The sequence below is a fragment of the Exophiala mesophila genome, assembly GCF_000836275.1.
Source record: "Exophiala mesophila strain CBS 40295 unplaced genomic scaffold supercont1.4, whole genome shotgun sequence".
In the NCBI taxonomy this organism is placed as follows: domain Eukaryota; kingdom Fungi; phylum Ascomycota; class Eurotiomycetes; order Chaetothyriales; family Herpotrichiellaceae; genus Exophiala; species Exophiala mesophila.
Window position 1 is genome coordinate 2,225,880 of NW_015622507.1, and position 25,442 is coordinate 2,251,321.

Consider the following 25,442-nt stretch of genomic DNA (forward strand, 5'->3'; position numbering starts at 1 on the left):
TACCAGGTATCCAGGGACAGAATGGAGGAGGGAAAAGATGAATGAGAGAGTATCAAGGCACTCTAGCTGACATTTGGCACTGCGGAGCAGTTGGGATTGGATGCCGCAACATCAGCCCCTGGATGACTGGGTGGCGGTAAGACCATGGCGTTTGCGCGCCTAGGCGCCTAGGTACCTTAGGTGCCTAAGTAGATAGGGAGGCAATTATAGCCAAGGACGACCTACTCCAGAGGCACCTAGGTCAGTACCATAGAGCGAAAGGGGCTTCTCGGCGTATCCGAGGCCCCTCGGCCGTCTGGGGTCGACTAACGAGTAATCTATCCTAAAGTATTGTACGTGATTTCCTTAGACAAACAAAATCCCCTGAAGAGGTTAAACTAAGTTACCACGCGTATGATAAGAGCTGATATAGATGACATCAGCAGAATCATTCTAGGTGGCCATCTATCGCCTCTTGCATCAGCAGCTGATGACTCCGCATATCTTTTTTGGTACTTTTTAGAGTTATAGCGTAGGCGGCGAGAGTAGGAGGTCGAAACAGTACAAAGTCACAGAGAACCTACCAAACGCATGTGCCTGCAAAAACAGATCTAGGGCATAGAGACTCCACCATGCAGCTGCACGGGCACCAGTGGCACCCAAGCTAATAAAAGTCTTCAGGAGGTCCAGTGGTACCTTGGGTATGCAATCCCCGTACTCGGGTGCCTTGTCGTGCTTGTGCAGCCCCCCGACCGGCCTCTCGGCAACCAGCCGTAGCTCGCAGGGTTGGGAATTCATTGGCAATCATTACTCATGGTCGATGCACAATTCTGATTAACCGAGGTTTCCAAGCCCGGGGATCTCTCTGTACAAATCGAAATCGCCGTCTATTTTCACGCTACTCTCGTGCCCATTCTGGCCATGGCAATAATGATCAGAAACTTGCCAGTCCCATGATCTGGTCAGTCAGTCTAAGTTAGCTGAAGTCATCACATACTGGTAGCTTTCTACCAGACATTCAAGGACGCCTCTCGGCGCGCCTAACATCCCTATAGGCTACGAACAGGGAGTAAGCCGAACGCCAGGGAGCCTAATAATGGCTCTCGTGGGGCTCTGTGCTTCGAGGGATCTGGGTTCTCTTCTCGGGCGACCCGTTCCATTATGCACATGGACGGAGCCCAGTCCCTAATCGTAGGTAATCGTAAAAAGACGATGGATCGTTTTGGGCCATCCCTTCCGATTCCTTGCTTTTTACCAACCACGAGTGTTGACATCAGACCCTGGAAGCCCTCGGACATTAAGGTATTCTTATTATTATTCCTGCTACCGCGAATACTACTTACTCTCTACTTACTCCAAATATTAATTCTTGTTGTTCGCGTCGGGGCATCCATGATCGCCCTCCCTCGTGTTTCCTCGGACATCGTCGTCGCTTAGTTCTTACCCTACCCTCCCTCATCGCGACGCCAGCCTCCCACTCTTCCACCTCTCGTTTTCCTATATACAGCTGTTTCCTTACCTCTATAGGATATTTCCAGCATCTCGACTGAGCTCTCACTTGACCAGACGAGCTGGTGCAGTTCAATAATTCCTACCCCTCGATTTCTAGGACATCCCTGCGCTTCCGCACATCCGCATCCCCCACATCATCATGGCTGCGCTCTACAGGACACTCACCGGTCAATCACAAAAGTCCCATCACTCCGAACACTCTCATCATTCGCATGCACATTCGCATTCGCATTCACATTCCAATATAGCTCACCCTGTCTTGACAAGAACGACCACGACTGATCCCTTGACTGGCACTCTCAACCACTTGACCCCGGTCCAAGAAGAGAAGCTCGAGGAATTCAAGGCTGAATTGTTAAAGGATGGATGGTGGTCTCCTGATAGTGTCAATGGCAAGGCTACGCATGATGACGGAACATTGCTGTGAGTTTCACACCCGCCTCGTCCTTTTGTGCATATGATTACAGTTTCTTATTGCCTCTTCAACTCTCTAGTCGATATCTTAGAGCCCGAAAGTTTGATGTCCAAGGCGCAATCGGTCAATTTACCGACACGGAGAAATGGATGAAGGAACAGCATGTGGTTGAACTCTATGATCACTTCGATGTCGATATCTATGAGAAGGCCCGTCTCATGGTGAGCAGCCCTTTCAACTAAGAACCCCCCCACCCCCAGGTCCCTTGTGCTGATCCTTCCCTCTCTGCACAGTACCCTCAGTGGACCGGTCATCGGGATAGACGAGGCATTCCCATCTACGTCTTCGAAATCAAAGGTCTAGACAGCAAGAACGTCTCCAAATACCAAAAAGAGTCGGAGGCTTACAAGAAGAAACTCCCCCTGCACAAGAACCTTTCCACCCCCGCCAAATTAATCCCCCTCTTCGCTCTCTACCAGAATCTCCTCAATTTCGTCCTTCCCTTCGTCTCTACACTTGAACGACCGAATCCCGAAGTCCCCGTCACTACCTCCACAAACATTGTCGACATCACCGGCGTTGGCTTGACCCAGTTCTGGAATTTGAAGGGTCATATGCAAGACGCGAGTATTTTGGCTACTGCCCATTACCCCGAGACTCTGGACCGAATCTTTGTAAGATTGCTTGCTCCCTCCCTCAATAATCACTTCTTGCTAACCTTCTCCTTTCCCCCAGATTATTGGTGCCCCTGCATTCTTTCCCACAGTCTGGGGCTGGATCAAGCGATGGTTTGATCCCGTCACCGTGTCTAAAATCTTCATTCTCGGCAAACACGAAGTCAAACCGACTCTCGAAAAGTTTATGGACCCCAAAGACTTCCCCAAGAAATATGGTGGAGAATTAGAGTGGAATTGGGGTGAACTGCCTGATTTGGATGCAGAGACACGTGCGGCTCTCGAAAAGGACGGGAACAAGGGCTGGGTTACAGGTCCTTGTCTTTGGCTCGACGGCCAGCGGCTTGTGGTCGGTTCTCAAGATGGAACCCTGAGGAAACCCGACAGCGAAGTTGAGAAACACCTGCCTATTGTCTATGCCGCAGATTACACAGATGTACCCGTCCACCCCGATCGAAAGCTTTCCAAAGCGAGCGAGAAAGCGCGCCTATCGCATGCAGCCAACGGGACAGCAGAACCTCACCACATTGCCGAATCCGAGACCGCAAAAGTAGCACCAGACGGGGCCACGACCGCCACAGTCATCGCAGCGCAGACCAAGCCGACTAGCTCGCAAACTCAGCTCGACCCTGAGAAACTCGAAGGCAAGAACATTCACTCATCTCCTGCCAGTGGATCGGCCGTTCACCTGCCCACGGCACAAGCCGCCCACCCGGCCGTCACAGCAGAGTACATTTCTTCTAACAACAATCTTACAGCCCAGGAATTACACGAAGTACCCGTTGAAGATCATCCACATCCATCACAGTCCGTACCAGTCGAATCTCGAAGGCAGTCACAGACTCACTCCCGACCGTCAACCGCCGGCGGGGCACCACATGTAGCCGCCCTTCCCCAGTCGGGACCTATTTCCGAGCATGCCGAGGCCATGAACAAGGCTGTCGTGGAGGGATTGTCTGGCGAGTCCGTGTCCGAAATCCCCGCCACGGCAAATGGACATTCGACAGAAGGACATGCCGAGGTGTTGATCGCCAGTGATGGCAGCAAGGGTCTTGCCATCGAACAGGACAAACTTGACCGACCTCCCATGGAGAGATTCGTCACAGCAGGAACTGGGCTGACGTCTTAGTGGGACCGAGTCAGAAATTTGTCGAGGTGCAGGACGAGTACGAGCTAAAGAACATTACATCACCAATCCATCTCTGAATATTCGGGTTTCGGTCTCATTTACGTGCTTTCGTTCTTTGGACGTGTACGAAACGAACAGTTATTCTTTTCTGCTGGATACCGTTGTTGTTGTTGTTCTATGGTCTCGCAGTCGCACTATCCAATGGGTTTGTTTGGGATTCTCTCTTCTGGCAATTAAACAACTTGGTTGTTGCTTTTTCGTTCGGTTGCACGGTTCCAACACAAGACCACATACCCGGGGAGTTGGAGTTTTGATATGTTTGGAATCGAATGAAGAGAAGGCGAGGTTTCAAGGGAGAGTTGCCTTAGTCTCTCGTCGAGAGTGAGGGTGAGATGGCATGGATGCATTGATTATCTTGATCGCTGAGACTCATGGTGATTTCAATAATCATTATACTCATCACCGTGATCATGACTTGGTTAAAGTCTTTGGTTTCTTCCTCACCTTGAGTAGTATCATTTACATTCCAAGACGACATGCCCTATTCCCGTAGAGGGGATAATCGTGATCCACAATCCAACAAACACGGCAAGACAATAGCACCAAAGTCACATTATACAATATTTAGAATCACATGATACGACATGAACAACCAGGGAACAACATTTGGTCTAAGGCTTTCTTAATTTGACTTTTTGGCGATGGATTGAAAAGATCCTGCTCATACTGCGCACGGTATATGCGTACAGATTGGATGCGAGTTGCACAGGGCTATCCATGTCGGCTCCTCAGATCCTATTGCTATAGTGAAGACCGAACCGGAGGCAGCAAGGCCCCTCTCTGAACGATTGACAACATCGTGGTCGGCGTCACCTGCAGTGAAAATTCACTTCCACTGGTTAATTTATGCGGCGAGGCCAATGACACCGCAAGCAGGTCGGGGTCCAGCATTGCCGGTCTTTTTGCTTTCCTCGTTCCCGCCCTTGCCCAAGTCATCGGTGCCTCCGTGAGAGACGACGGTACGCTACAAGAACATGTCAGCTTTAACAGCACTCGTGTGTGGTGTTACGAGGGAATGCGGCTTACTCCGAGCACGCTTTGCTCGCCAATCAGCTTGATCAGGCTATCAGTGACGCTGCCCTTCGCGTTACCCTGGGCATCGGTCTTAATGTTGCCCAAGTCACCAACGTGGCGCTCGGAATCCGAAGGACCTCCGTGGGTCTTTCCATAAGGGTTGTCTGAGCAATATAGTCAGCTTCTCAGGCTCTTTTGTGTGCATCCCTGCATTGCCGAGGGTTGTGAGGCGGGCGACATACAGTGAGGGCCGGCGCTAGTGCAACCGTTGGTGTTGTCACCGAATTGATGGATGTGGAAGCCTCGCTCGGCGTTGGCGTCATGGCCAGTCAGGTCCCAGCTGATGGTGGTGGGGGAGTTCTCATCGGCCTGCTCGAAGGTGACTTGGCCAGAGACCTTGGAGTCTCCTCGGAGAACGGCAACTGAGTGGAGATGACGTGTCAGTAGATGGCAATCACTTCACAGATAACAATGGGAGTGTCGACGTCGACGGCGAGGGAGCTATTGGACTGGTCGGCGGGGGTATTTGTGTGTGCTGACAAAATGCAAAGCGAGGTGATTCAATGAGATGAGATGAGGGGCTCTGAGACTTGGTGGGAAGAGACCTACCTGCTTTGACCATAGTGACGGTGTTGGCGGATGGAGGATGAAACGAAGATGTTGGTTAATTGATTTGAGAGAAGTTGGATTGTATCTGGGATTGACACTAGAAGTGAGGAAAATAGGAGGGGAAGAAGAAATAGAAGGCGTAATCACGGACGAGAGACGAAATGATGAAATCCGAGGGTTAGCAGCATCACGGCAACAACGCAGGCAAGGAGCTGGGTACCCAGCTATCCAGCTTCCACGTAAAAAGAACTTACTTAGGTGACCCTTCTAGCTACTTGGAGTACCTGACTGACTACCCACCATTGGCCTTATTCCTAAGCAATGGTCAAAGGTGGTCGCTCTTGCACCCAGAGAAATGGTGGAACACTTCCGCGGGATGAAGTCAGTGAGGGGATCGGAACAAAACACAACCAGTCATTAATCCCTGGCTGCTGCAGAACAGGTGCGGGGCAATGACGCCAAGATTGAAAGACTGAAAGGTGGGAGGTTGCAGGCACTGTCATTTGGCAAGTATGAACAGTTTTCTGTATCATGTTCAATGCTCGCCTGACCTGCGAATCGGCTCCGTGTAACTCCGGATTCCGAAATTCGTTGGAATTGAACCCAGAATGAACCCCCCAATGCTCCTTGTGCCCCCCTCTAACCCCCGATGCCGGACCACAAGGCCCTTTCAATTGATCTTGTATAGTGTACCAGTATCTCACACGACTCTCTATAGAATGAGGTGACTAGGGAGGTCGCACTCGTGCCTCAATGTCAGCAGGGATGATATCTAGGTGTTTTAGGCCCCAAATCCCGAGCTCCCGCTTCATGCCTTGCATTGTAGCTTCATTGCCAAAACCCAGCAGCATACTCCGGTCAGCTCCTCCTTTCTTTGCCCTCCTAGCGCACATACGCCAATGACATCTTTCCAGTAACGCCTGGTATATCTTTCCCAATCATGACAGCTTCACAAAGATCCCAATGAACTTCAAGACGACGTTGACCAACAGGGCGACGGTCGCGAGAACAACGAATATCTGCCCAACTTCGGTCCAGTTATTGAGCGTGATTTCAGTCTCAATGTATCCTTCTGGAGAGACGCCCTTTTTATCATCCGCAGACTCTGCATCGGCGGGGAATCGGCCAGTATTGTACCACAGCTCGAGCAAGTCATCTTTTTCCCGCCATCGTGCCAGAAGCCACTCCTCGAATTCCTTTGCGTCTTCGAGCGGAATCTCTGAAACAGCGAACCGTCGCCAATGCATGTTGACACATTTCGGAGGCCTACCCTGAAGATATGTCGATCGAATGGTAAAGAAATCGGGTGCAAATCCTCCTTTCCTGCTTCTTTGTCAGTAACATTTTTTGAATATATCGCTTCTTGACTCACGGAGTTCCCTCGTATGCCATGGTGCAATCATAAACCCAATCTACCGTGCCTTTGAGCTGCTGCAAACAGAAGAAGAGTCCGGTGCTTCTTGGTAACAAACAGTGCCTAAGATCCTCGATCCCTTGCTTATCAGCCCATCTCTTGCTGGCTTTTTTGGTATTGGCAGACAGGTTGGTGCCTTCGGGGAAGATCAACAGCCACATTGGATCCAGGCCAGCAGAGCCAGACATGGGTCCACTGTGCCTAGTCTTCAACTTCTCCAGTCGATGTTGAAGACGAGGTTTATCTGACGTCCATTTTCTTGCCATGAAGATGAACCCATAGAACATCATTCCAGGCCCTAGAACGGGAACATATTTTAACGATTCTTTCAGGATGATGTAGATGTGCCCATGCATCCGGCTAGTGTATGCTATCCACCACAGATACAGCCATTCGGTGTAGACTTGGTGGTTAGCAACGTAGACCAGACGCTCCGGGAACGCCGTCTCGAGCCTTCCTGATGGTGACTTCCACAATTGTCCCTTCAAATCTTTGTCCCAACTAACTCGTACCGGGGTCGGTGCAAACCAACGCGTGCCCGCCGTTCCACATATTCCAAATGATTGTTTTGTGAGGGCCATATAAGCGTAGTAATAGTCTCTATTGTACCAATAGAGAGGGGAACCGATGACTTGGGTGGTCATGATGGTGACGGCGCATGCGTTCAACCAAGTGGCAAGGAGCAGTCCACGCAGGACTTGAATAGCCGTGCCATGCTTGACTTTTCCCGCTGGGTGACCAGTCCGAGCCAACAGACTGGCACCCGATCCATTCACTTGAACATCTTTTGGGAGGCTTGTAGAGTCAGGTTGGGTCTTTCTGGCCCGGAGGTTCTCGGTTGTCATGATGGAGGAGCGTGCGGGAGGATGAGGTGGGTCATGGAGGCAAAAGGTCTGCACAGGTTACTCTCAATCTTTGAACACTTGGAAGATCCCACAGAGTCTAAGGGATGGAGGGTGTTGGTGATATGAATGTGACTATGTTGGTGGCAGTACCAGGTAGCACTCGTGACCAGACGAGGATGGCCGAGGCAGATCAATACGAAGGACCGTGTTCAGTTCATTAGGGTTTGTGATGGGTCAATAGAAATATACGGAATGCGAAGAGCGAAGAGCAAGAGCCACTCGTCCGCGTATTGCCTGACTTGAAGGAAACGATAACGTTAAATGCACAGGCATCCTTTTTTATCACATGGAGGTCCAGCTACGGTCCAGGCCGACGATGATGATGATAACGGATCCCAAGGCTGCCATGATGATGATGCCCGCTCTTTTAGACGCCAACTCGACTCTGGGGGGATCTAAGAAAGCCTAAACTAGCCGAAGATGGTAAATAAACACCGCCTACGATTTCTTACCTAGGCACTAGTTCTGACAGCGCTGACAAACCTGTGGCGCCTGACCCTCGCTCCCTCTCAGGTCGTTGGATCGTCAATAACCATTCTGGGGCTTAAGCGATGCGGTATCTCCATTGCTGGTTCAAATCTATCTCCGAAGGCTCGGTGGACCAATACAAATTAACAGGCCCTCTGCGTAGCTACGTAGATAGGTGCCTATTGTAGGTATGTAGGCCTACTGTATTTTGCTTAAGGTGCCTACCTAGCTAGGCCTAGGTAGGTGGGAAGGACCTGAGGGCTTAGAGTCCAGGGTCCTCAGGGTCCCTTGGAGGCATGCGGGCTAATAAGGCTCCATGAGCCCCCTCGGCCGGCCCCCGAGGAGCACGAGGCGGCCGAGGGGCCTTGTGCATCACTTATGGACATCACTGTGCTAACCGCGGTTGGATGGGCTTGGTGGAGATTGGTGCACGTGATATCGAGGTTTGAAATCTTGGTACGTCTTTGTTTGCAAGTTATCATCATCGAGAACATCGCCCCACGATCCACGTTCTTTACTTGACCACAACTATCCAACAGTCATCGAATCGCGTCGATACTCCGAGGCAGATTCATGCCTATTCTCATTCTCAACATGCAACATTGTTAATCTGCACAGTTTTCCACTCATAGAGGGCGTCCTTGATGCCACTCGGCAATGTCGAGTATGGCGCATCTCCCTTGGTTGGCACCGACAAATAAATCACCGTGCTGGCGAGCTCTTCATCCTCTTCGAGCGCGCATTGCGCTTTCAAGGACCGGAAATGCCTCTCCATCATACCAACGATCTCCAGTACCTCGTCCAGGCTGCCGCCCTTTTGCATCAACCGCTACTCCCTTCAAATCTCTGTCTTTCAAGGATTTACCAACTCGGAAACAATTTCACCTAAGACAAACTCCGTCTAATGAGCTCCATTGTCTCGAGTGGTCCGATGCTCCTCAGAACCTTCTCTTGATCAAAAAGGACTGCTCTGAAGATACGACCGAAGCCCTCAAGGAGTTCGCAAAGCATGTGACCTCCACGTATCCAAATGTCAATATCCTTCTCGAACCTCACGTCTCAACAGAAGTTGGAACTGACCTACCCGGAGATCATTATTCTTTGACCCAGCAAGACCGCTCCTCACTCAACCACCTTCGTACCATCGACCTCATCGTCACTTTTGGTGGCGATGGAACCATTTTACATGCCGCCTCTCTCTTTGCCATGTCTGAGAAGGTTCCACCAATACTTTCTTTTAGCATGGGAACTTTGGGTTTTCTGGGCGAGTGGAAATTCAGCGAGTATAAACGAGCTTTTCGTGAAGTATACATGTCCGGTTTTGCTTCCGAGCGTCACGCCGTCATTGAAAATGCTCCCTCGCAGAGCACGGAATCCAAGGCTCAACTCACAGGCTGGTCTTCCATAAAAGGTAAAACAATGGGTCCAGCGAGAGGCGCCAGAATACTGGTGCGACAACGACTCAGAGTCGGTATCTTTGATGCCCAGGGACAGCGTCTGAGCAGTAATGGCAATGTCTTGCACGATATTCATGCCATGAATGAGGTCATTCTTCACCGAGGTCGTGATCCCCATCTTGCGATCGTGGATGTCTATGTTGGTGGAAGATTTCTGACCGAGGCCGTGGCCGACGGCATGATCATCTCCACCCCGACTGGAAGCACAGCCTACAGTCTGAGCAGCGGGGGTTCCATCATCCATCCTCTCGTGTCATCTCTTCTCTTGACGCCTATTTGTCCTCGCAGTCTGAGTTTTCGTCCTTTGGTTCTTCCTGCGACAACTCCTATCACCCTCAAATTGAGTGAGAAGAATAGAGGGCGCGAAGTCGAAGTCAGCATCGACGGCGTTAGACGCCAAGATAGTATCGGTGTTGGGACAGAGCTTCGCGTTTCCGGCGAAGACGTGAGGCGCGAGGACGGTGGCCTCGTGGGCGGTATTCCATGCATCATGCGAAGAGGTCGTGCTGATGCAGACTCTGATGACGGTTGGGTAGGCGGGTTGAACGGCTTATTGAAGTTTAATTATCCGTTTGGCGAGGAAAGCTAGAAAGGTTTCCAAGAACCTGATTTCTTCCAGTCTTTTGGAAGCTTCTCCCCACAGCACCACACCAGTGAAAATGGCAATTCCTTCCCCATTTTGCTCTCCCGAACGCTGTCCGTCGACCCTCCAATACGGGGGTCCGAGGATCATCAAATGTTGGCGGTAGCGACAGCCTGTCCTACACGCAGAGTTCAACCGAGCGTTTCACACCCAACCTCGAGATATCTCTTACGTTGCTACGAGGCACCTCCATGATTATGGATCTCGAGCGCAACAGACTACCGAAACCCTCTGAGGTGGTCGATAGCGCTTTTCGTCATGTGGAAAGTGGCCTCCCAATCGACTACTTTCTCAAAAGGTTCGCCAATGTCCGAAACATACCAATCCCAGCAAACCATCATTTCCTCCAGTTAAAGGTCCATCAAAGGCTGCAAACCCTGGCAAAGGTTCTTGGTTTGCCATCTCAACCCTTCAACTACCACTTATTACCAATTCAGTTCTGACCCTTGTGGTGGAGGTTTCAGTCCGGGACGGTGCCATCTCGGGAAATGGCTGAGATCGACAGCTTGACGCACGAGCAGTTTGTCTATCAGTCTGCGCAGATGATATCAAGTGGTCAAGTTGATCAGCTCGTCAAAGTGTCCTGGGACACAGAATTGACCTTGAAGTAGGAAAGAATCCTTCAATAGATGATATATGGTAGTAAACGTTGCCACGAAATTGCTCATAGATTCATATACAGCCTATAATCCAATACATCGATGCCAGAGGTGTGATATCTGCTTCAGTCCACTGCCGATAGTATCGAAGTCTTCGAGCAACGATAAATTTTCTCTCACTATAGTCTCGGCATGTGTAGCTATGCATACAATGGACACGCTGCTCTTGGAGTTCTTCATAAAATTCAAGACACGGGAAGTCCAGACGTCTGACACTTATCTTTTCGGTCTGTAGATAAGCGTGAGTCGGGTACATACATCATATGGCATGAGAATTACCAAGAAGTCTGGGTGAGTGGGGGGTAAACCGAAAATACAAAGATAGAGCCCATGAAGTCTGACAGGAGAGTCATCGACATGACCTTCTGACACAGCAGTCAAGGATTACCTGTTGTAGACAGTGTAGATACTCGTCATGTTTGTGCCTTGTTTGCTGTTTGACTGTAAGGTCCACAACCTGTGTGCACTGTAATGTTCTAGGCCACGCTACATGAGAGTGAATGTGAAGGAGTACTTCTTGTTCATAGATAGTAGGCATCTACATCTCTACAGACCCAAAGTGTCAAGGTGCTGAGATATATGCTTCTGTATAAAAATGGAAATATATATATATATATATGTACGTATGTTAACCGCTGCCTTCCTTTCCTTGGGTACTGTGTGGATGCGGAATAACCTCCTGCCAAGATCCAGCCTTATCACGTGCAACATCCCCCTTTTTTCACTTGGTCTCCATCAACAGACGAACGACAATCCATCTGGGATCTCGTCCTTAGACAGCCAACATGGTGAAAGAATTCAACCGTTAGCCGATGATATCTCGAAACAAAGACGAGCCTTGTGAATGACAAGGCTGACTAATAAGGAGGTTATTTCGACAATGGGCAGATATCTTTCCTTGTCCTCGATGATAAGGTCTTCGTCGACGGTCCTTGAGAAGACTTCTTTTATGATGGGTCTTGTTGGATGGCCTTTACCGTTCGTACTTGGTGATTTTTCCCTTGGTCAGCTGATTGTTCCCCCTGGTTGGGACTTTGTCGTGAGAGTCCGCAAGGCTGGGTCTATTAACGTACCCAGGATTCAAATCGTAACTTGCGTGAATGAATTCACAACATGGGGCTTTTTGTCACCAGCCCAGTCATTCATGATGACTGACTGTCACTGTTCAGTTAATTATTCTTTGCGAGGCGTTTGTCTGGCTGTCATGACTCCTGACTATTTCAGACGCTGCTGAACTTCTGAGTTTCTCCCACTCACAACCACAGTCCTGAACACACTTGCTGAGAATCATCAATCACAAAGATCTTTGCTCAACAACACCTTTTTGAGAACAGCTATCTACATCAGAGAACAACAGAAACCTTTCGCTTGTGGCTAGAATCTCCTGTTCGCTGTTGCTGACGCTCTGATCGTCGCTGTTGCTGATATCCACACCCCCTCTCAGAACACTCTCTTCCTCCCAAGATGTCTGACCATTATCAGGACTCCTCTTTACCTGAAGACTCCCTCATCGACTTCGATGCTTTTCAGGAACTTTCGGCTTTTATAGCAAGCAACAATGACACCGCGAATGTGACTGCGGCTCCCGAAGCAGCACCGCAGTCATACTACAATGAGACCGACGATCTGTACGGAGTTGATGACGGTGGTGATCAGTGGGCGGCTGATCTAGCACCGCCACACGACAACTTCAACGAGCTCCCTGGCATTACTGATGCCACTGACGACTTGCCTGATTTAGCTGGACAGTCAGTTCTACAGGCAGACGACGATGTCAATGGCAGTGTCCCTCTGGCAGATGCAGCAGGGGCACCACTCCCCCGTAATGACTTCGACGAACAATTTGATATGCTCGAAGCGGCTGTCATGATGCCTGATGCAGACGACCAGTCACATATACAGTCAGACATCAATGTTAGTGGCAGTGTTCTCACCGCGGAAGCAGCAGCAGCTCTTCCATCACTCCCTTCAAATGACATCGACCAGTGGACCAACATGATGGATGCCACTGGAAATATGCCTGATCCATTCGGGCTGGAAGATCCCTTCCTCGACTATACACAGGAGGAGGACCTTTCACAATTTTTACAGGTTGATAGTGCTGTGAACTTGGCCGAACAAGCCCAAGCGGTGCCTACTTTCACCAATGTTTTGACAGATACACAACCTGGTGCTACTATCCCAGCGTCCACCGAGATTGCAAGCACACAAATTCAATCGAATTACCCACCGCGAACTTACGGTGGAAATACTCAACCTCCTCCTGTCACTCCGCCGCGATTTCAGCCTGCAAATGCGCAAGCTCGCCCCGTCGCCCCGTCGGCTTACTATGTTCCTCCAAGCCAGAATACACGTGTGCAAGATACCGACAGCCAGACCGTGCGAGCCGCGCCAGGCCAACGTCAGCCTAGGGAGCATAACCTCTTCCAGACCCAGCCGGCTCCTGGACATCAGCAGGCTCGCGTCGCAAAGACTGCCCAATCACCCACGGCACATGGGATTACTCGTGTCGATAATGTTCATGTGCCAGTCACGAAAATTGGAATGCTTGATTGGCGTCCTCAGTCTCAGCCTCAGTCGTCACCCGTGAGACCCCAGCGTGAGAATCGCCCTCCTACTAATCCTGCGATTGCCCGAGTGCAATTTCTCGACAGACGAGCCTCGCGACCACCAGTGAAGACCGCTCCCGCCGCTCCTCTCAATCTTAAGGAGACTTTGAAGAATTTCAGCTGGTACAATCCCGCCTTCTTCGCCTGGGCAAAGGCAACTTGGTACATGCTGCCTATCAACGTGGAGTGGCAAATTGATCTGGAGACTGGGCAGGAGAAAAAGGAGATGCGCTTGATTGACAGTGAACTGCCATACAATTACTTCTTCTATTTTGGGCCCGACGAGAAGATGCTGACGAAGCTCCTCCGCCACCACAAGCCGGAGGACCAGCATCGATATAGGGTGTCCGTCCCTGTCAATGGCGTGCTTGCTGATCGAGATCGGGTTGCTCTCGCGTATATCAACCATGTGCATCTTGCTGCTCAAGCTCGGCGGCAAGCCGCTTCCAACACTACCACTTTGGGGCGTGCGAAGGCCACTGCGGCTAACACTCGGGGTAAAGGTACGGCTAGTCGTCAATCCTCTGCCACTGTGAGACAGAACCCTGTTGCACGTGACAATACCACTGTGAGCAACGACCAGCTGACACAAGTGAGCTTTGCTGGACGTGAGGCGCTTCCTCAAGTGCCAAGCTCTTCAGAGGCACGCCAGCGTCAGCTCAAGCGTATGCGGGACGAGCTGGAGGATCCATCTGAGAGCACTGCACGCCGCTGGCAAAAGCGGTAGGTTCTAGACTGGACTGTCTTCTGGATGGCAGGAGTTGTGAGATGACAGAGCTACGATGGGGCTTGAAAAGGGTCAGTTGGTGAACAATAATGGCATGGAGTTTGGGAGTTACGGATTTATGGCGTTCTGAATTGGAAAAGGAGGATCTTGGTGTTATCCTTGGGGATATGCATGATATGCCCACTCTAGACTGGTCAAAGAATCAAAAGATAGACTTGAAATTGTGAAGAAGGAACAGGACACACTAGCCAGGGTTCCAAACTAGAAAGGAGTGTGAGAAGTGAGCGCGCAATCGCCTGCTTGGCTATAGACAATAAAGACATTCACAGTAGGACTGAAAAGTTTCCCTTTTCCTCTTTTTGAACTTTATCTCATTCACGCTGTCAGTTTTAATCAAAACAGCAAACTGGATCACCAGAAGGATGGATCAAAGTGCTGAAAAGAACACGATGGCTCACAAGACCGATAAGTCGAATTCTATCCTTGACAATGACAATGGTAAGTCCTCCAGATCCTTGTTTACAGATCTAACGATCTAAATATATGACTATACAGATGTCCGCAACAATTCCTCGATCATTAAGGAGGCAGACATGTCTTCTGGCGCCATGGCACGTCTAGATTCCCACGAGTTTCTCTCCACTCACACCGACACAACATTTGGCAACAAATTGGACGGTGAGACAATCAAGAAGACCAACGCTGGCAGAATCATGACGAACCCCAATGGATCTGGTCGAGCGTCCACACCAGCAAATCGTGCTTTCTCACACCCCGAGGAAGAACCGTTGTCAGATCTAGTGCGACAGATTATCTTTGGAAGCGGAATGACACCCGGTCTCGAAGCTATGCGGAAGACACCACAATGGTTAGCGGCGATGGCGGAGCGCAGAAACTCGGAAACGGACAAGGAAAATCTGGAGCAAGAGATGAGAGACCGAGGAGCACAATACATTCATCATGCGAATCTTCCAATTCGCGAGTCTGGAAAGAGATGGGCAAGCGACAGTGGAAATCAGTCTAAAGAACACTGAATCCAGAAAGATGGCGTTCGCAATCGGACGATTGAGTTGTGATTCCTGCATTGGAATGATAACTAGAGCCATGAAATTCGCAAGGTCGAAATGTGCATGCCTTTGAATGTATCTAGTTCCACTTAGGACCTCCAGGAAGGTCGTGCTCAATGCCAAACTCTCCTCATCGACAGCAACACCTTCAAAGCCGGTGTTATTGGTTGTCGGTATCGATTCCTTATGCGTCGAGGAGGGTAGCTCAACCACTTCCCAGCTTGGTTTCGACGTCAACTCCTTTCAATGTCTGTAGAACAACGCAGTAGCGTTCACTCAAAGACACTAATTTGTCCAGCTTTGGTTTATCGTCATCGTCTGCCTCGAGTTGAACCAGAAGGCGAATCTTTTTGAAACCCACTGGCACAGAATTGCCGTCTGGGTCCTTGACACCCATCGTTCCGCGAAAGTCCAGGTCGCCCTCTACAGTGACAGTGCCACCGTTAAGTTTGATGCCCATACTAGTCGCCACAGCGCGTACAGTGACCCCATAACATGCCACCAATGATTCCAGCAGCATATCCCCTGAGCATAGCTCTCCAGAGGCGTCAAAGCCTTCACCTCCAGCAGCTCGATGGAGGCCAGCAACCTTCTTTGCTGCAGAGGCGGTCGAAAGTGAACATGTGAGGCTTGTCGATGTAGGGTCAAGAGATCCTGACGAGGACAGCGTGACAAGCGCTGCCGAAGGATTTGTTCTGTATGAATCCTTAAGAGGCTTCTGCTTAGCCCTCAAAGCTTCGGCTGCAGCGTTGACAGTGTCTGACATGTTTATATGATTTTCGTACTCAAACAACGATGAAAATTACAAATTCAGTCATGAGTGTTGGATGAAGACATGTTCATCCGTTGGAAAGCGTCCATCCCATCTTATCTCTTTCTACCCCTCATCTGAGGTGGAGGAGAAGCTGCGTTGTTCCATCAGACCGCAGGGCAACCGGAAGACAAGGTCAAGCTTTTGGAGTGTCGCGACAAAACACTGAGAATAAGCGTGTCACGTGAAGATGTAATTTTCTATCTAATTTCTGTTCCTAGATGTCAATATGAGGCTCTAACAAAAAGTCAGAATAGACATTAGACTAGAACTGGTGGAATTCCTATACTTCGTATCCTCTCATTCGTTTGTTGTTCGATTGCGTCAATTTGAGGAATCCTTGGCAATCTCAGTCGGATGTCAAAATCAGGTGATCTCACGTGATGCACGGGGTTTCAAAGCCCGATCGTGGTTTCCCTAACTGCTTGCTGGTCCTCGCGCCTGCCGCCTTTGACAACTGCGCAAAGACTGAAGATGAAAGATTTCAGATCCTCTCCATCTCAACCAACATCTAGACTGTTCAATTGCTATATCCATTTGCCAACAAGTTTCAGGGTCCTGCCGTCATCGTTGTCTTCTCCATGCCCTTCCCGTCGAACCCAGGTTGTCGATCCTGCAACGCTTCGGGCTCTCATTAACGCGAGATGCGAGTATTGAGATGAAGTGAGGTGACCAAACCAGCATCAGGCGTGACAGCCCAGATCATTGCCAGATTCCCCACCACAAAATGCAGATCGACCTCACCTTGTTACTCTTTCTGGCCCTCACTGTGTCTGTATAATTTCTCCTCACCTCCTCCAGACATATCAGGCTTCTGAAGTTCCTTGGCGTCCGCGGTGCAACGATTCAATGACGTCTGGACGCACCAATGGCTTCACAGGATTGCACTTATCGGCTGCTTGTGGAAGCTAATCCGCCGCTGAGCCACTCAAAATGTTAAGTGCCGCTGACGTCGATTGGTAGTATCCACCGATTCACAGCATTGATTATTGATCCCAGATGAATGTTCAAAGCTCAACTCGATGAACCTTGGGATCTTCGTGCGCTAGATTATCCCCGTTGAAGCTTTCCCCGCCTCTCCCAGGAGCAACCCAAGACACCCTGCATGCGCCATCAGGATTATTGTGCTAGCTTTCTCCCGGACCCGTGGACATCTCCATACATGGCTGGTCGCAACGGTCGGCGACGGACCCATTTGTGGCGTGCAAAAGCCGTCTTCGGCACGAGGTGGGTGGAGCAATACGACATAGAGAGCTTCAAAGTCCACTTCGCACAAAAGAATCCTTGCGACTCGAATCCCTGTCGCCTGATATGACGGATATCCATACGGAATGCGGTTGCGCATCGTGCTCTACCCGACTTTGTGGACACTTCATAGTTCAGGCCTGATCCTCATGTTCTGTCTTCCTTTGTTGCTTACACCCATCACTGTCTGGCTGTATACTGATGCTAGCCTTGAGTGATTTTGACCATAGCACATAACAGTTTGTCATCCACCAAGATGCATACTCCCACAAGGCACAATGACCCTCCACTCAATATGCCAGCCAATCTCCGAGAGCAAAATTCCTCGTCATCATCACAACCCTCTTCTGACGAGGTCACATTCGCACACCGTGAGCAAGGTGCCTCACCCTCTCGTGAAAAAAAAGAGCAACAGCTGGGAACCTCGACCTTTTACCCTTACCATGCCGAACACGGCCCTCCCATCGACAATGCATTAAAATACGACGAAGCCGAGGATGACTACCGACATCACAGTGATCTTTGGTGGTCTCGAGTACGACATCAACTACGTGACCCGTTTGCCGAGTTCCTAGGTACTTTTATCATGATCCTGTTTGGTGATGGTAGTGTTGCCCAGGTCGTCCTGAGTGCAAACCCCAACCTTCCTGAATCAAGCCAAAACAAAGGTGATTATCAGAGTATCTCATGGGGGTGAGTTGTCTAATTTTGGATGCTGCACCATCAGACATTGGCTAACCTCTTTTGAATTCAGCTGGGGAATAGGCGTCATGTTGGGTGTCTATGTTGCTGGCTGCGCAGGCGGACATCTCAATCCTGCCATCACCTTCGTAAGCAACCCGGCCTTCTTATGAGTCTCCCTCAACACTAAACTCATACTCGCAGGTCAATTGTCTATATCGCAAATTCCCCTGGTGGAAATTTCCCGTGTACGCTTGTGCCCAAGTCACAGGCTGCTTTTGTGGTGCTGCCGTCATTTACGGCAACTATAAATCTGCCATTGATCAATTTGAGGGCTATGGCATCCGAACGGTTCCAGGCTACTCAGACACCGCCACCGCTGGTGTCTTCAATACCTATCCACAACCCTTCCTGACCAAAACAGGTCAGGTCTTTTCCGAAATCATCGCCAGTGCGGTCTTAGTCCTGGTCATCTTCGCACTCAAGGATGATGCCAACCTCGGGGCCGGAAATCTGGTTCCTATCGCACTTTTCTTCTTGATTTTTGGCATCGGTGCGACCCTAGGCTGGCAGACAGGATATGCGATCAACTTGGCCAGGGACTTTGGTCCTAGGCTTTTTACCTACTTTGTTGGTTATGGCCGTGAAGTCTGGACGGCAGTATGTCTTTCCATTCCCCCGGTCCGAGATGAGCATAAAGCTGACTTGAGCTTCTAGGGAGATTATTATTTCTGGGTCCCAATGATTTGCCCATTCATTGGATGCACTTTCGGCGGCTTCTTATATGATGCCTTGATCTACACAGGGGACTCGCCCATCAACACCCCCTGGATGGGCTGGAAAAGGGTCTTCAAGCCCACGAGAAAGGGTGTCCATGAAGCCATTTGGGGCCCCCCGGATCTCGAGAAACAGGCCTAGGAACATTTCTGTCCGTTGTTGGCGACACAGCTAACCGTGTCCTTTAATCCCTCCATCTGTGCTGAGACTGTTTGGTGTTGTTGGCGACCTGTCTGGGCATGATGAGAGATTTGTGTAAAAGTATCGTCTTGACTGCAAAACTAGCGTTCCATTGACGGTGTGGGTTCAAGTTGTCGTTCTCAAGCGTTCGGCTTTGATTGTCTTTGGTTGTGATGCCACTGGTCAGGTCCACAAGTCTGGACGTGTTGGCCATATGTATTAGTATAGCAGGCTATGCATCATAGCAAGAGAAACTGTAATAGTGCAGACGAAAATGATTGGCATCACATCCTCTGTTTCTTCTTTGCGGGCGCACTAGATTCATCGTCGCTTGCATCTGCATAGATTGTTTTAGGTTGTGTCTTTTTCCAGGCATTTGTAAACATGGGATCCTTCTCAGCCTTGTCAGCGTACTTCAGAAGCGCCTCACGTGGGTCTTCCTCCCGCATCGAGCTGAGAGGAATCCGCTCTTTGATGTGTTTTTCATCTGGCTGGTTCTTTGAAAAGGGAGTCACGGCCGGCATGTGCGGGCGGCGAGGATCTCGCGATTTGCCTGACGCAGTAAGCCCGATGGTCGGATGACGCGACGAGAATGTGCTGCCTTGGATGGCTTCGCTGCGTGTTCCGGGGTTGACGATAGCGTCACCTGAGATGCCCTGAGACATGTCGGTGGTGAAGCTGGGGTCGTCGTCCAGATGACGCCGTTTCGGTTGCTTGGACATGACCATGACGGCTCCCTTGGTGGAGGTCTTGGGGTTGAATAAAACATGTGTCTCGGCATTAGCGCTGCCTGTCATGATCTGGTTGAGCTTATCATGCCAGAGAACGCTGATTAATGGGGACCCAGGGGTCACTGGTGTGACTACCTCAGGTTTCAAGGTTGCTGGATTGAGGATGTATAAGTCGCCGGTTTCAGATCCTGTGAGGATCGAGGATGAGTTGGGCGAGAAAATGATGTTAGAAGTTGGATATTGGCTCGACGTCGACACGTGGGACACGGTGTTGACGGGCTGCTTGAATTTCCTGGTATCCCATAACTTGACCGTGTCGTCGCCACCTCTCGTCACCACCAGTCGGCCATCGGAGCTGATGTCCAGGCCACTCGTCCAGGTATTTCCCATATGAGCATCTCGAATTTCGGCGCTGGGTCGGTGGTAAGGACCATCGCCACCCCACATGACGAGAGACCCGTCGAGGGCCGCCGCAACCAAAAGGCTGCTACCACCTTCGATCTGACTTCCCCAGGCAACTGCCGTCATCCTAGTTCGTCCGGCAGAGCCGGCAAGTCGGGATTTGTGCACAATGACTTCTTTCTGCTTATTTCGTACGTTGACATCCCATATACGCAGTGTGCTGTCAGTGCCAGCGGTAACGCACAGTTCCCGGTTGGTGGGATGCCAGGTGCCGGAAGTGATTTCAGATATGTGGCCTTTAGTCATGTTCATGTCGCGAAGATACATGTCTCCCTTTGCGAATTCGACCTGAGTTTCGCCATCTCGAGACAAGATCCTGGCTTGTGGGGTTGCGGATATCACGAGTACTTGACTGGGTGAGTTGGGGTTGAATTTGGCCAGATGGACTGGATGGGTTTCGGAATTGGTGGCGGGCTTGGTCGCAGAAGGATCGACGGACTTGAAGGCTCGGATCGTGGTGGGTGTCATGGTCGCAAAGTCATGTATCTTGATGGTGCAATCCATCGAGCCAGTGATCATCCTGGATCCGGCTGGATCTGCGGTAATAGTAGTTACTGGTCGGTCATGAGTCTTGAAGACCACTTCATGGGATATGGGGTATTCATCCTCGTCGTCGTCATCCTCGTCGTCATCAGAGTCGTCGTCTGAGTCGCTACCACTTTTGGACGTAGCAGATTTGGCTTGTTTTGGTTGCCCAGCTCCAGGTACTATCCGTCTGGCCGTCTCCATCTGTGCTGCTGGATCAAAGTCATTGCTACCACCCCCGAAGGAGACGGGGAGATAGTCTCGTAATGCATCCTCGTCCATTGTTTCCAAGGCGCTAAACCCGGTTGAAAAGATGGAGAAAACAAGGCTCTAGGGCAGAATTCGAGCAGAGGACAAAAATGGCATTGTAGCAGCGTCTAAAGGTTTGAGGAATTGATGTGAGAAATATCAAAATGTAGTATGCTGGTCGTCGAAAAGTCGTGAAATCTCGAAGCACGTGAGAGACTCGCGCCTGCCTTTGGAAAGTTCTCACAGCAGCCTAAAATATCTTGGCTTGTTTGACTTGTTTGCTCCACTCACCACCAAACATTCACGATGACAATTCTTCTCAACTGCACAACATCACCAACTCATTCCTGGCTGACCCAGAGACTTTGAGAGCATCTTACAGACATGCAAATACTAACAATGTGGTCTTTTTGCTCTTATCTACCGTCCTCAGCGAGCATTCTGTCTTGGCGGAGAGTGAACCCATACGAGTCCATCACAAGGCTGGCCGAGGCCCGACAGAGACGTCCCTAATCTTTATCGCCAATCACCTATCGGGTGGACCAATGGATGTGGGGGATATGGGCAACGGAATTTGAAGAGACGAGAGTCAACACTGGCACACTGGTCAGGTACCCGAAGAAACTACCCACGGCCCCCGGCAATAGTGGCAACAGACTCATTCCCCCGCATGAGAGATCCCATGTCAACATAATGTGCATATAGTACATCTGAAAGTCCCACGAGTCCACAGTCCCAATTCCGAGGCCTATAGCTGCATAAGTATCTCTACGCCTATCTATCTTAGGACCCTCCTCCCCTTGTCGGCAATCTTCTCAACCAGCTCGTGCGATAGACGACATACAATCGATTCCTCAGATCTTCCTCTCTCCTTCTCAATTCTTCAGTCACGATGTCGCAGTCCAATGAAAGCCATATCACGGTGGAAGCGGCCAAATTCGGCCCCAAAGCCATCCCCAAGGAAACCACTGATTTTAATGAATCATTGATGAAACTCATGGACGGTTCGCCGAAATGGTTCGAGGTTCGTGATTCTTTCATAGTCAAAGTCAACAACCATAATTCCAGCCCACTTAACACTGTTCAATGATCTAGGTTGGCGCAAAGAGATACCGAGAAATGCGCGCAGCAGGAGAAACACCTCTACCCAAGTCAACACTTCTCGACAGTGCCGAGCAGTCGTCAATTCCATCCCGCGACTCTGGACGAAGCATTCCGTGCCGCATCCTACGGCCTCAAAATGGGAAACCCGTCAAGTCCGTCTTTCTGCACATCCATGGTGGAGGATGGGTTCTTGGAGATGAAAAGTCTCAAGATCCTGCCCTCCAGGATATTGCAAACACGACTGGAATGTTGGCTGTGACTATTGGATATCGACTCGCGCCCGAACATCCCTTTCCCGCCGGACCAAACGATTGCTACGACGCTGTGGAATGGTTAGTCGACAACGCGGAGCGCGAATACGGCCAACCGTTGGGATTTATTGGAGGAGAATCTGCCGGCGCCCATTTGAGTATGCTGGTCGCCATCCATTTACTTCAACACAGTAACGCCAAATACTCGAGTTTCAAACTCAAAGGTCTACTCTTACATTTTGGCTGTTACTCCATGCTCTGGACACCTTCGGTCTACACATTCAAGAAGCCCGTGACTTTGGTTCTTGATAAAGAGCTCATGGATAACTTCGCCGATGCGTTTTTGCCAGGCATGTCTGATGCGGATAAGCGAAATCCTTTGGTCAGTCCGATTTACGCTGATTTAGAAGCTCTGAGAGGCCGATTGCCCCCAGCTTTGTATACCTGTGGCACGGAGGATTGCTTATTAGATGATACGCTCTTCATGAGTACGAAATGGTTGGCCGCTGGTGGAGAGGCAGTGGTTAAGATTATTCCTGGCGCTCCTCATGGCTATATTATGTTCCCTAGAAGTCTCAAGGCCAGTGCAGCGGACCAAGGATTGAAAGCTGTGGAGGACTTTGTGATGCCTAGATTTTAAATGCTCTAACCAAAACAAGACACCAACGAGACAGACAATCATTGACATGACATAACAAGTCCAAACTCGTCTTGCGGGGTCGACTTGAACCAAATTCGCTGTGTTCTAGAGCTCATCGAGATGGATGCACATTCTTTTCTGTGATGGGCGGAGTTGGCCAACCTTGACGTGTCATGAAGATTTTTGGTTACAGTCATTTTCCGAGCCTGCCTACTCTTCAACTCATTGTATGCATGCATCGATGGCCCTCGATGCAGCCGGTGACTGATGATCGCTCACTCAATCATATCGATATCATCTGCCGCTGGCGGAGCAGCAGTCGGAGCAGCTGGTGCGTCTGTTCCATTCTGAGCTCCACCAGGCGCAGCACCTCCCCAATAATCATCCATTTCGGCATCGAGTTCCTCGGCCGTTTTCCGTGGTCTGCCGTTGACGACTTTATGGCCCTCGCCGTCACGACGCTCTCGTCTTTCTCCAGGTCGGCGTCCACCTCGTCGACTTGAGTCACGACCACCTCCACGCTGGCCGGGGACATAGCGATCAATGTTGTCCGGCGGCAATCGCGTTGTGTCAGTTCTTCGGTCTGTGGCTCCGCCTCGTCGTGGGCCCCGTCTAGCAGATCGGTCCTCGTCAACTTCCTCCATTGGACTCTGGCTTCTCCTCCTCGTTGGTCGGCTTGGCGCTTCAATTCGATCGAAGAGAGTTCTCGGGTTTTCCACTCGATCGAAGGGGTTGTCGCGACGTGGCAATGGCAAGAGTGTAAGACGAATCGGTTGTCCCTTGGCGTTTGCGCCGTCAAACTCGCGAATGGCGCTCCGAGCATCGGCAACATTGGCATAAGTGACGAATGCTACGCCATCAGAGCGTCCGGCACGGTCGTAATGGAGTTTGGCACTCTCAACGGGGGCAATTCTGGTGAACAAGTCCTGAAAAGGTAAGCCGGGTGTTATGTGGTTCAAGATACAGCAATACGAACATAGATGTCATCTTGTGTGAGGTCGTAATGTAAGTTTTCGACTCGGATTTTAGCCGGAGGTACTTCTCTACAAGGAATTAGTCGACAGAACTGGTGTTGCTCATTGGAGACGTCACCTGTCAGATTCGGGGGGGTGGTCATCGCGTCGGCGGTCTCTTCGTTCTCGGAATCGGTCCGGCGCACGACGGTCGGCTGAAAGTGGTCAACACGAGATACTAATCGAGGTAGGGATGCATACAATCAGGGTCGTCATCATATCGGTCGTGAACCCAATCACTAGTTCGACATTAGCAAATGACGCGTGCTAGCCTGTAAAAGTCGATTGCTCACTTGTCTAGATTTGTTCGTTCGTCTCTTGCAGGCTGTTATTAGGGGATACGATGTTAGCTGGGGTTCGGAGGAACAAGGCTGGCCTGGTTCGGGTCGAATGTCGAAGCAACAAATCGGACGAGGACTTGAGATGGACCGGCATTCAAGCAATCCGAGGTAACAGGCGGAGGTCAAGGAGGATGAGGGCGGGATATTCGGACCTGGTACATGAGGGTCAGAATGATTGCGGATTTGTGGAATGCTCGTGGAGGATATCAAACCTTTCTGACACCATCGCGAGGGTAATTGTCCCTGCTACTGTTGTAGTCTCTTCGACGTGACGGTGGAGGACCTCTACGGCCACGATATGAGGACTTCTTTCGCCTGATCAGTGAACAAGTTCTGTGGCAACAGGGAGAGTAGGACACACCTGCCGTTCGGCAATAGTCTCGTCGAGACTACGATCCATTGTGCCTGTCGTTCACTCGAGGAGAGATCTGCCAGGCGAATTCTCTCAAACGCGTCGAAGGGACGTGACGAGCGGAATCAAAAGCCCCGGAGCGGTGAGAGGATGTTAGATGACAAAGGAGAGTGAACTAGTTTCGGGTCGAGGATGTTCAAACTGATGTACAAACAAACTGCGTGATGGCGGCACAAGTAGTAGAAAACCTGATGGCAACTCAAAAGTCACGTGCGGGTAGGGCATGCCGCTTTTACAAGAACTCCATTAGTGTCGTTGATAAAGTCACTTGTGTTTATATCTTGACCAGAATCCCATACAAACTGAAATCTACACTCAAGTTGAATTTCAATATCAGGTATACAACAGCAAACCTTGACCTACCCAAAAGCCATTTTCATTTCTGGTGTTGAACACCTTGCCGCTCTTCATGAGCTCTAAGTCAACCATTCTGGGTATGGCATCGCCATCCCGACCTGTGGCGGTCCCAGCCTGATCACCGCTAAGCGCCCATTTACTTACCCTGGCAAATGCACTGCCTTCGCAGTGCCCAACCGCTTCCAAATGGCAGAAGCGAGCGGTAGGTAGCGACAACACATGGGTAATCCCCCGCATGTCTTCTGCTTTCGAATCCTTCTCTTCTTTTTCAGCCTGTTTGCGATCCACCACATCGTGCTCACTCACAACATGAGCGGTCATC

At 50.4% G+C, this 25,442-nt stretch overlaps 11 protein-coding genes across 13 annotated transcripts; 6 read left to right on the forward strand and 5 right to left on the reverse strand.

The window, feature by feature from the left end:
* The first annotated feature begins 1,240 nt into the window (after positions 1–1,240).
* Positions 1,241–4,353, forward strand: PV10_05952. Of its 2 annotated transcripts, XM_016370691.1 has the most exons (5): positions 1,241–1,914; positions 1,986–2,127; positions 2,200–2,580; positions 2,642–3,224; positions 3,339–4,353. In XM_016370691.1, exons 1-5 carry the CDS (start codon positions 1,631–1,633, stop codon positions 3,707–3,709), a joined length of 1,761 nt encoding a protein of 586 aa, XP_016222984.1. In that variant the 5' UTR covers positions 1,241–1,630; the 3' UTR covers positions 3,710–4,353. The 2 variants fall into 2 exon arrangements, with proteins under 2 accessions (XP_016222984.1, XP_016222983.1); XM_016370690.1 differs by having other exon boundaries at positions 2,642–4,353.
* On the reverse strand, positions 4,345–5,609 carry PV10_05953 (superoxide dismutase [Cu-Zn]). Its single transcript, XM_016370692.1, has 4 exons — positions 5,393–5,609; positions 5,026–5,205; positions 4,796–4,947; positions 4,345–4,733 (listed from the first exon to the last, which is right to left on the reverse strand). Exons 1-4 carry the CDS (start codon positions 5,403–5,405, stop codon positions 4,614–4,616), a joined length of 465 nt encoding a protein of 154 aa, XP_016222985.1. The 5' UTR covers positions 5,406–5,609; the 3' UTR covers positions 4,345–4,613.
* A 373-nt stretch (positions 5,610–5,982) lies between these two features.
* On the reverse strand, positions 5,983–8,019 carry PV10_05954 (uncharacterized protein). The gene is made up of 2 exons (XM_016370693.1): positions 6,765–8,019; positions 5,983–6,715 (listed from the first exon to the last, which is right to left on the reverse strand). The coding sequence occupies exons 1-2, from the start codon at positions 7,649–7,651 to the stop codon at positions 6,331–6,333; spliced, it is 1,272 nt and encodes a 423-aa protein (XP_016222986.1). The 5' UTR covers positions 7,652–8,019; the 3' UTR covers positions 5,983–6,330.
* Positions 8,020–8,691: 672 nt separating this feature from the next.
* On the forward strand, positions 8,692–10,987 carry PV10_05955 (uncharacterized protein). The gene has a single exon (XM_016370694.1). The coding sequence runs from the start codon at positions 8,837–8,839 to the stop codon at positions 10,223–10,225; it is 1,389 nt and encodes a 462-aa protein (XP_016222987.1). The 5' UTR covers positions 8,692–8,836; the 3' UTR covers positions 10,226–10,987.
* A 1,415-nt stretch (positions 10,988–12,402) lies between these two features.
* Positions 12,403–14,274, forward strand: PV10_05956 (uncharacterized protein; the record flags this gene model as incomplete). The annotated part of the gene is made up of 1 exon (XM_016370695.1): positions 12,403–14,274. The coding sequence occupies one exon, from the start codon at positions 12,403–12,405 to the stop codon at positions 14,272–14,274; it is 1,872 nt and encodes a 623-aa protein (XP_016222988.1).
* Positions 14,275–14,723: 449 nt separating this feature from the next.
* On the forward strand, positions 14,724–15,308 carry PV10_05957 (uncharacterized protein; the record flags this gene model as incomplete). Its single annotated transcript, XM_016370696.1, has 2 exons — positions 14,724–14,772; positions 14,830–15,308. 2 exons carry the CDS (start codon positions 14,724–14,726, stop codon positions 15,306–15,308), a joined length of 528 nt encoding a protein of 175 aa, XP_016222989.1.
* On the reverse strand, positions 15,007–16,253 carry PV10_05958 (uncharacterized protein). The gene has a single exon (XM_016370697.1). It carries the CDS (start codon positions 16,105–16,107, stop codon positions 15,547–15,549), a length of 561 nt encoding a protein of 186 aa, XP_016222990.1. The 5' UTR covers positions 16,108–16,253; the 3' UTR covers positions 15,007–15,546.
* Positions 16,254–16,620: 367 nt separating this feature from the next.
* Positions 16,621–19,324, forward strand: PV10_05959 (uncharacterized protein). The gene is made up of 4 exons (XM_016370698.1): positions 16,621–18,090; positions 18,152–18,227; positions 18,283–18,738; positions 18,796–19,324. Exons 1-4 carry the CDS (start codon positions 17,654–17,656, stop codon positions 18,994–18,996), a joined length of 1,170 nt encoding a protein of 389 aa, XP_016222991.1. The 5' UTR covers positions 16,621–17,653; the 3' UTR covers positions 18,997–19,324.
* PV10_05960 (uncharacterized protein) lies at positions 18,217–21,139 on the reverse strand. Its single transcript, XM_016370699.1, has one exon. The coding sequence runs from the start codon at positions 21,033–21,035 to the stop codon at positions 19,320–19,322; it is 1,716 nt and encodes a 571-aa protein (XP_016222992.1). The 5' UTR covers positions 21,036–21,139; the 3' UTR covers positions 18,217–19,319.
* Positions 21,140–21,359: 220 nt separating this feature from the next.
* Positions 21,360–23,047, forward strand: PV10_05961 (uncharacterized protein). Its single transcript, XM_016370700.1, has 2 exons — positions 21,360–22,026; positions 22,098–23,047. Exons 1-2 carry the CDS (start codon positions 21,895–21,897, stop codon positions 22,995–22,997), a joined length of 1,032 nt encoding a protein of 343 aa, XP_016222993.1. The 5' UTR covers positions 21,360–21,894; the 3' UTR covers positions 22,998–23,047.
* Positions 22,811–24,905, reverse strand: PV10_05962. Of its 2 annotated transcripts, XM_016370701.1 has the most exons (7): positions 24,713–24,905; positions 24,564–24,659; positions 24,304–24,335; positions 24,212–24,249; positions 24,090–24,165; positions 23,974–24,040; positions 22,811–23,923 (listed from the first exon to the last, which is right to left on the reverse strand). In XM_016370701.1, exons 1-7 carry the CDS (start codon positions 24,749–24,751, stop codon positions 23,273–23,275), a joined length of 999 nt encoding a protein of 332 aa, XP_016222994.1. In that variant the 5' UTR covers positions 24,752–24,905; the 3' UTR covers positions 22,811–23,272. The 2 variants fall into 2 exon arrangements, with proteins under 2 accessions (XP_016222994.1, XP_016222995.1); XM_016370702.1 differs by having other exon boundaries at positions 23,974–24,165; positions 24,304–24,503.
* Positions 24,906–25,442: the final 537 nt, after the last annotated feature.

What these genes read in the sequence shown, in the direction of transcription:
- PV10_05952 (XM_016370690.1), top strand. Translation starts at nt 1,631, where the DNA reads ATGGCTGCGCTCTACAGGACACTCACCGGTCAATCACAAAAGTCCCAT. An exon ending in CATGATGACGGAACATTGCT is followed by an intron (nt 1,915 to 1,985) that starts GTGAGTTTCACA and finishes TCAACTCTCTAG; the next exon opens with TCGATATCTTAGAGCCCGAA. An exon ending in AGACTCTGGACCGAATCTTT is followed by an intron (nt 2,581 to 2,641) that starts GTAAGATTGCTT and finishes CCTTTCCCCCAG; the next exon opens with ATTATTGGTGCCCCTGCATT.
- PV10_05953 (XM_016370692.1), bottom strand. An exon ending in CACTAGCGCCGGCCCTCACT is followed by an intron (nt 4,948 to 5,025) that starts GTATGTCGCCCG and finishes TATATTGCTCAG; the next exon opens with ACAACCCTTATGGAAAGACC. An exon ending in GCGAGCAAAGCGTGCTCGGA is followed by an intron (nt 4,734 to 4,795) that starts GTAAGCCGCATT and finishes ATGTTCTTGTAG; the next exon opens with CGTACCGTCGTCTCTCACGG.
- PV10_05954 (XM_016370693.1), bottom strand. Translation starts at nt 7,651, where the DNA reads ATGACAACCGAGAACCTCCGGGCCAGAAAGACCCAACCTGACTCTACA. An exon ending in ATGGCATACGAGGGAACTCC is followed by an intron (nt 6,716 to 6,764) that starts GTGAGTCAAGAA and finishes ACAAAGAAGCAG; the next exon opens with GAAAGGAGGATTTGCACCCG.
- PV10_05955 (XM_016370694.1), top strand. Translation starts at nt 8,837, where the DNA reads ATGTCGAGTATGGCGCATCTCCCTTGGTTGGCACCGACAAATAAATCA.
- PV10_05958 (XM_016370697.1), bottom strand. Translation starts at nt 16,107, where the DNA reads ATGTCAGACACTGTCAACGCTGCAGCCGAAGCTTTGAGGGCTAAGCAG.
- PV10_05959 (XM_016370698.1), top strand. Translation starts at nt 17,654, where the DNA reads ATGCATACTCCCACAAGGCACAATGACCCTCCACTCAATATGCCAGCC. An exon ending in TATCAGAGTATCTCATGGGG is followed by an intron (nt 18,091 to 18,151) that starts GTGAGTTGTCTA and finishes TTTTGAATTCAG; the next exon opens with CTGGGGAATAGGCGTCATGT. An exon ending in GCCGTGAAGTCTGGACGGCA is followed by an intron (nt 18,739 to 18,795) that starts GTATGTCTTTCC and finishes TTGAGCTTCTAG; the next exon opens with GGAGATTATTATTTCTGGGT.
- PV10_05960 (XM_016370699.1), bottom strand. Translation starts at nt 21,035, where the DNA reads ATGGACGAGGATGCATTACGAGACTATCTCCCCGTCTCCTTCGGGGGT.
- PV10_05961 (XM_016370700.1), top strand. Translation starts at nt 21,895, where the DNA reads ATGTCGCAGTCCAATGAAAGCCATATCACGGTGGAAGCGGCCAAATTC. An exon ending in GTTCGCCGAAATGGTTCGAG is followed by an intron (nt 22,027 to 22,097) that starts GTTCGTGATTCT and finishes TCAATGATCTAG; the next exon opens with GTTGGCGCAAAGAGATACCG.
- PV10_05962 (XM_016370701.1), bottom strand. Translation starts at nt 24,751, where the DNA reads ATGGATCGTAGTCTCGACGAGACTATTGCCGAACGGCAG. An exon ending in CTCGCGATGGTGTCAGAAAG is followed by an intron (nt 24,336 to 24,563) that starts GTTTGATATCCT and finishes CCCTAATAACAG; the next exon opens with CCTGCAAGAGACGAACGAAC. An exon ending in ATATGATGACGACCCTGATT is followed by an intron (nt 24,166 to 24,211) that starts GTATGCATCCCT and finishes GACCACTTTCAG; the next exon opens with CCGACCGTCGTGCGCCGGAC.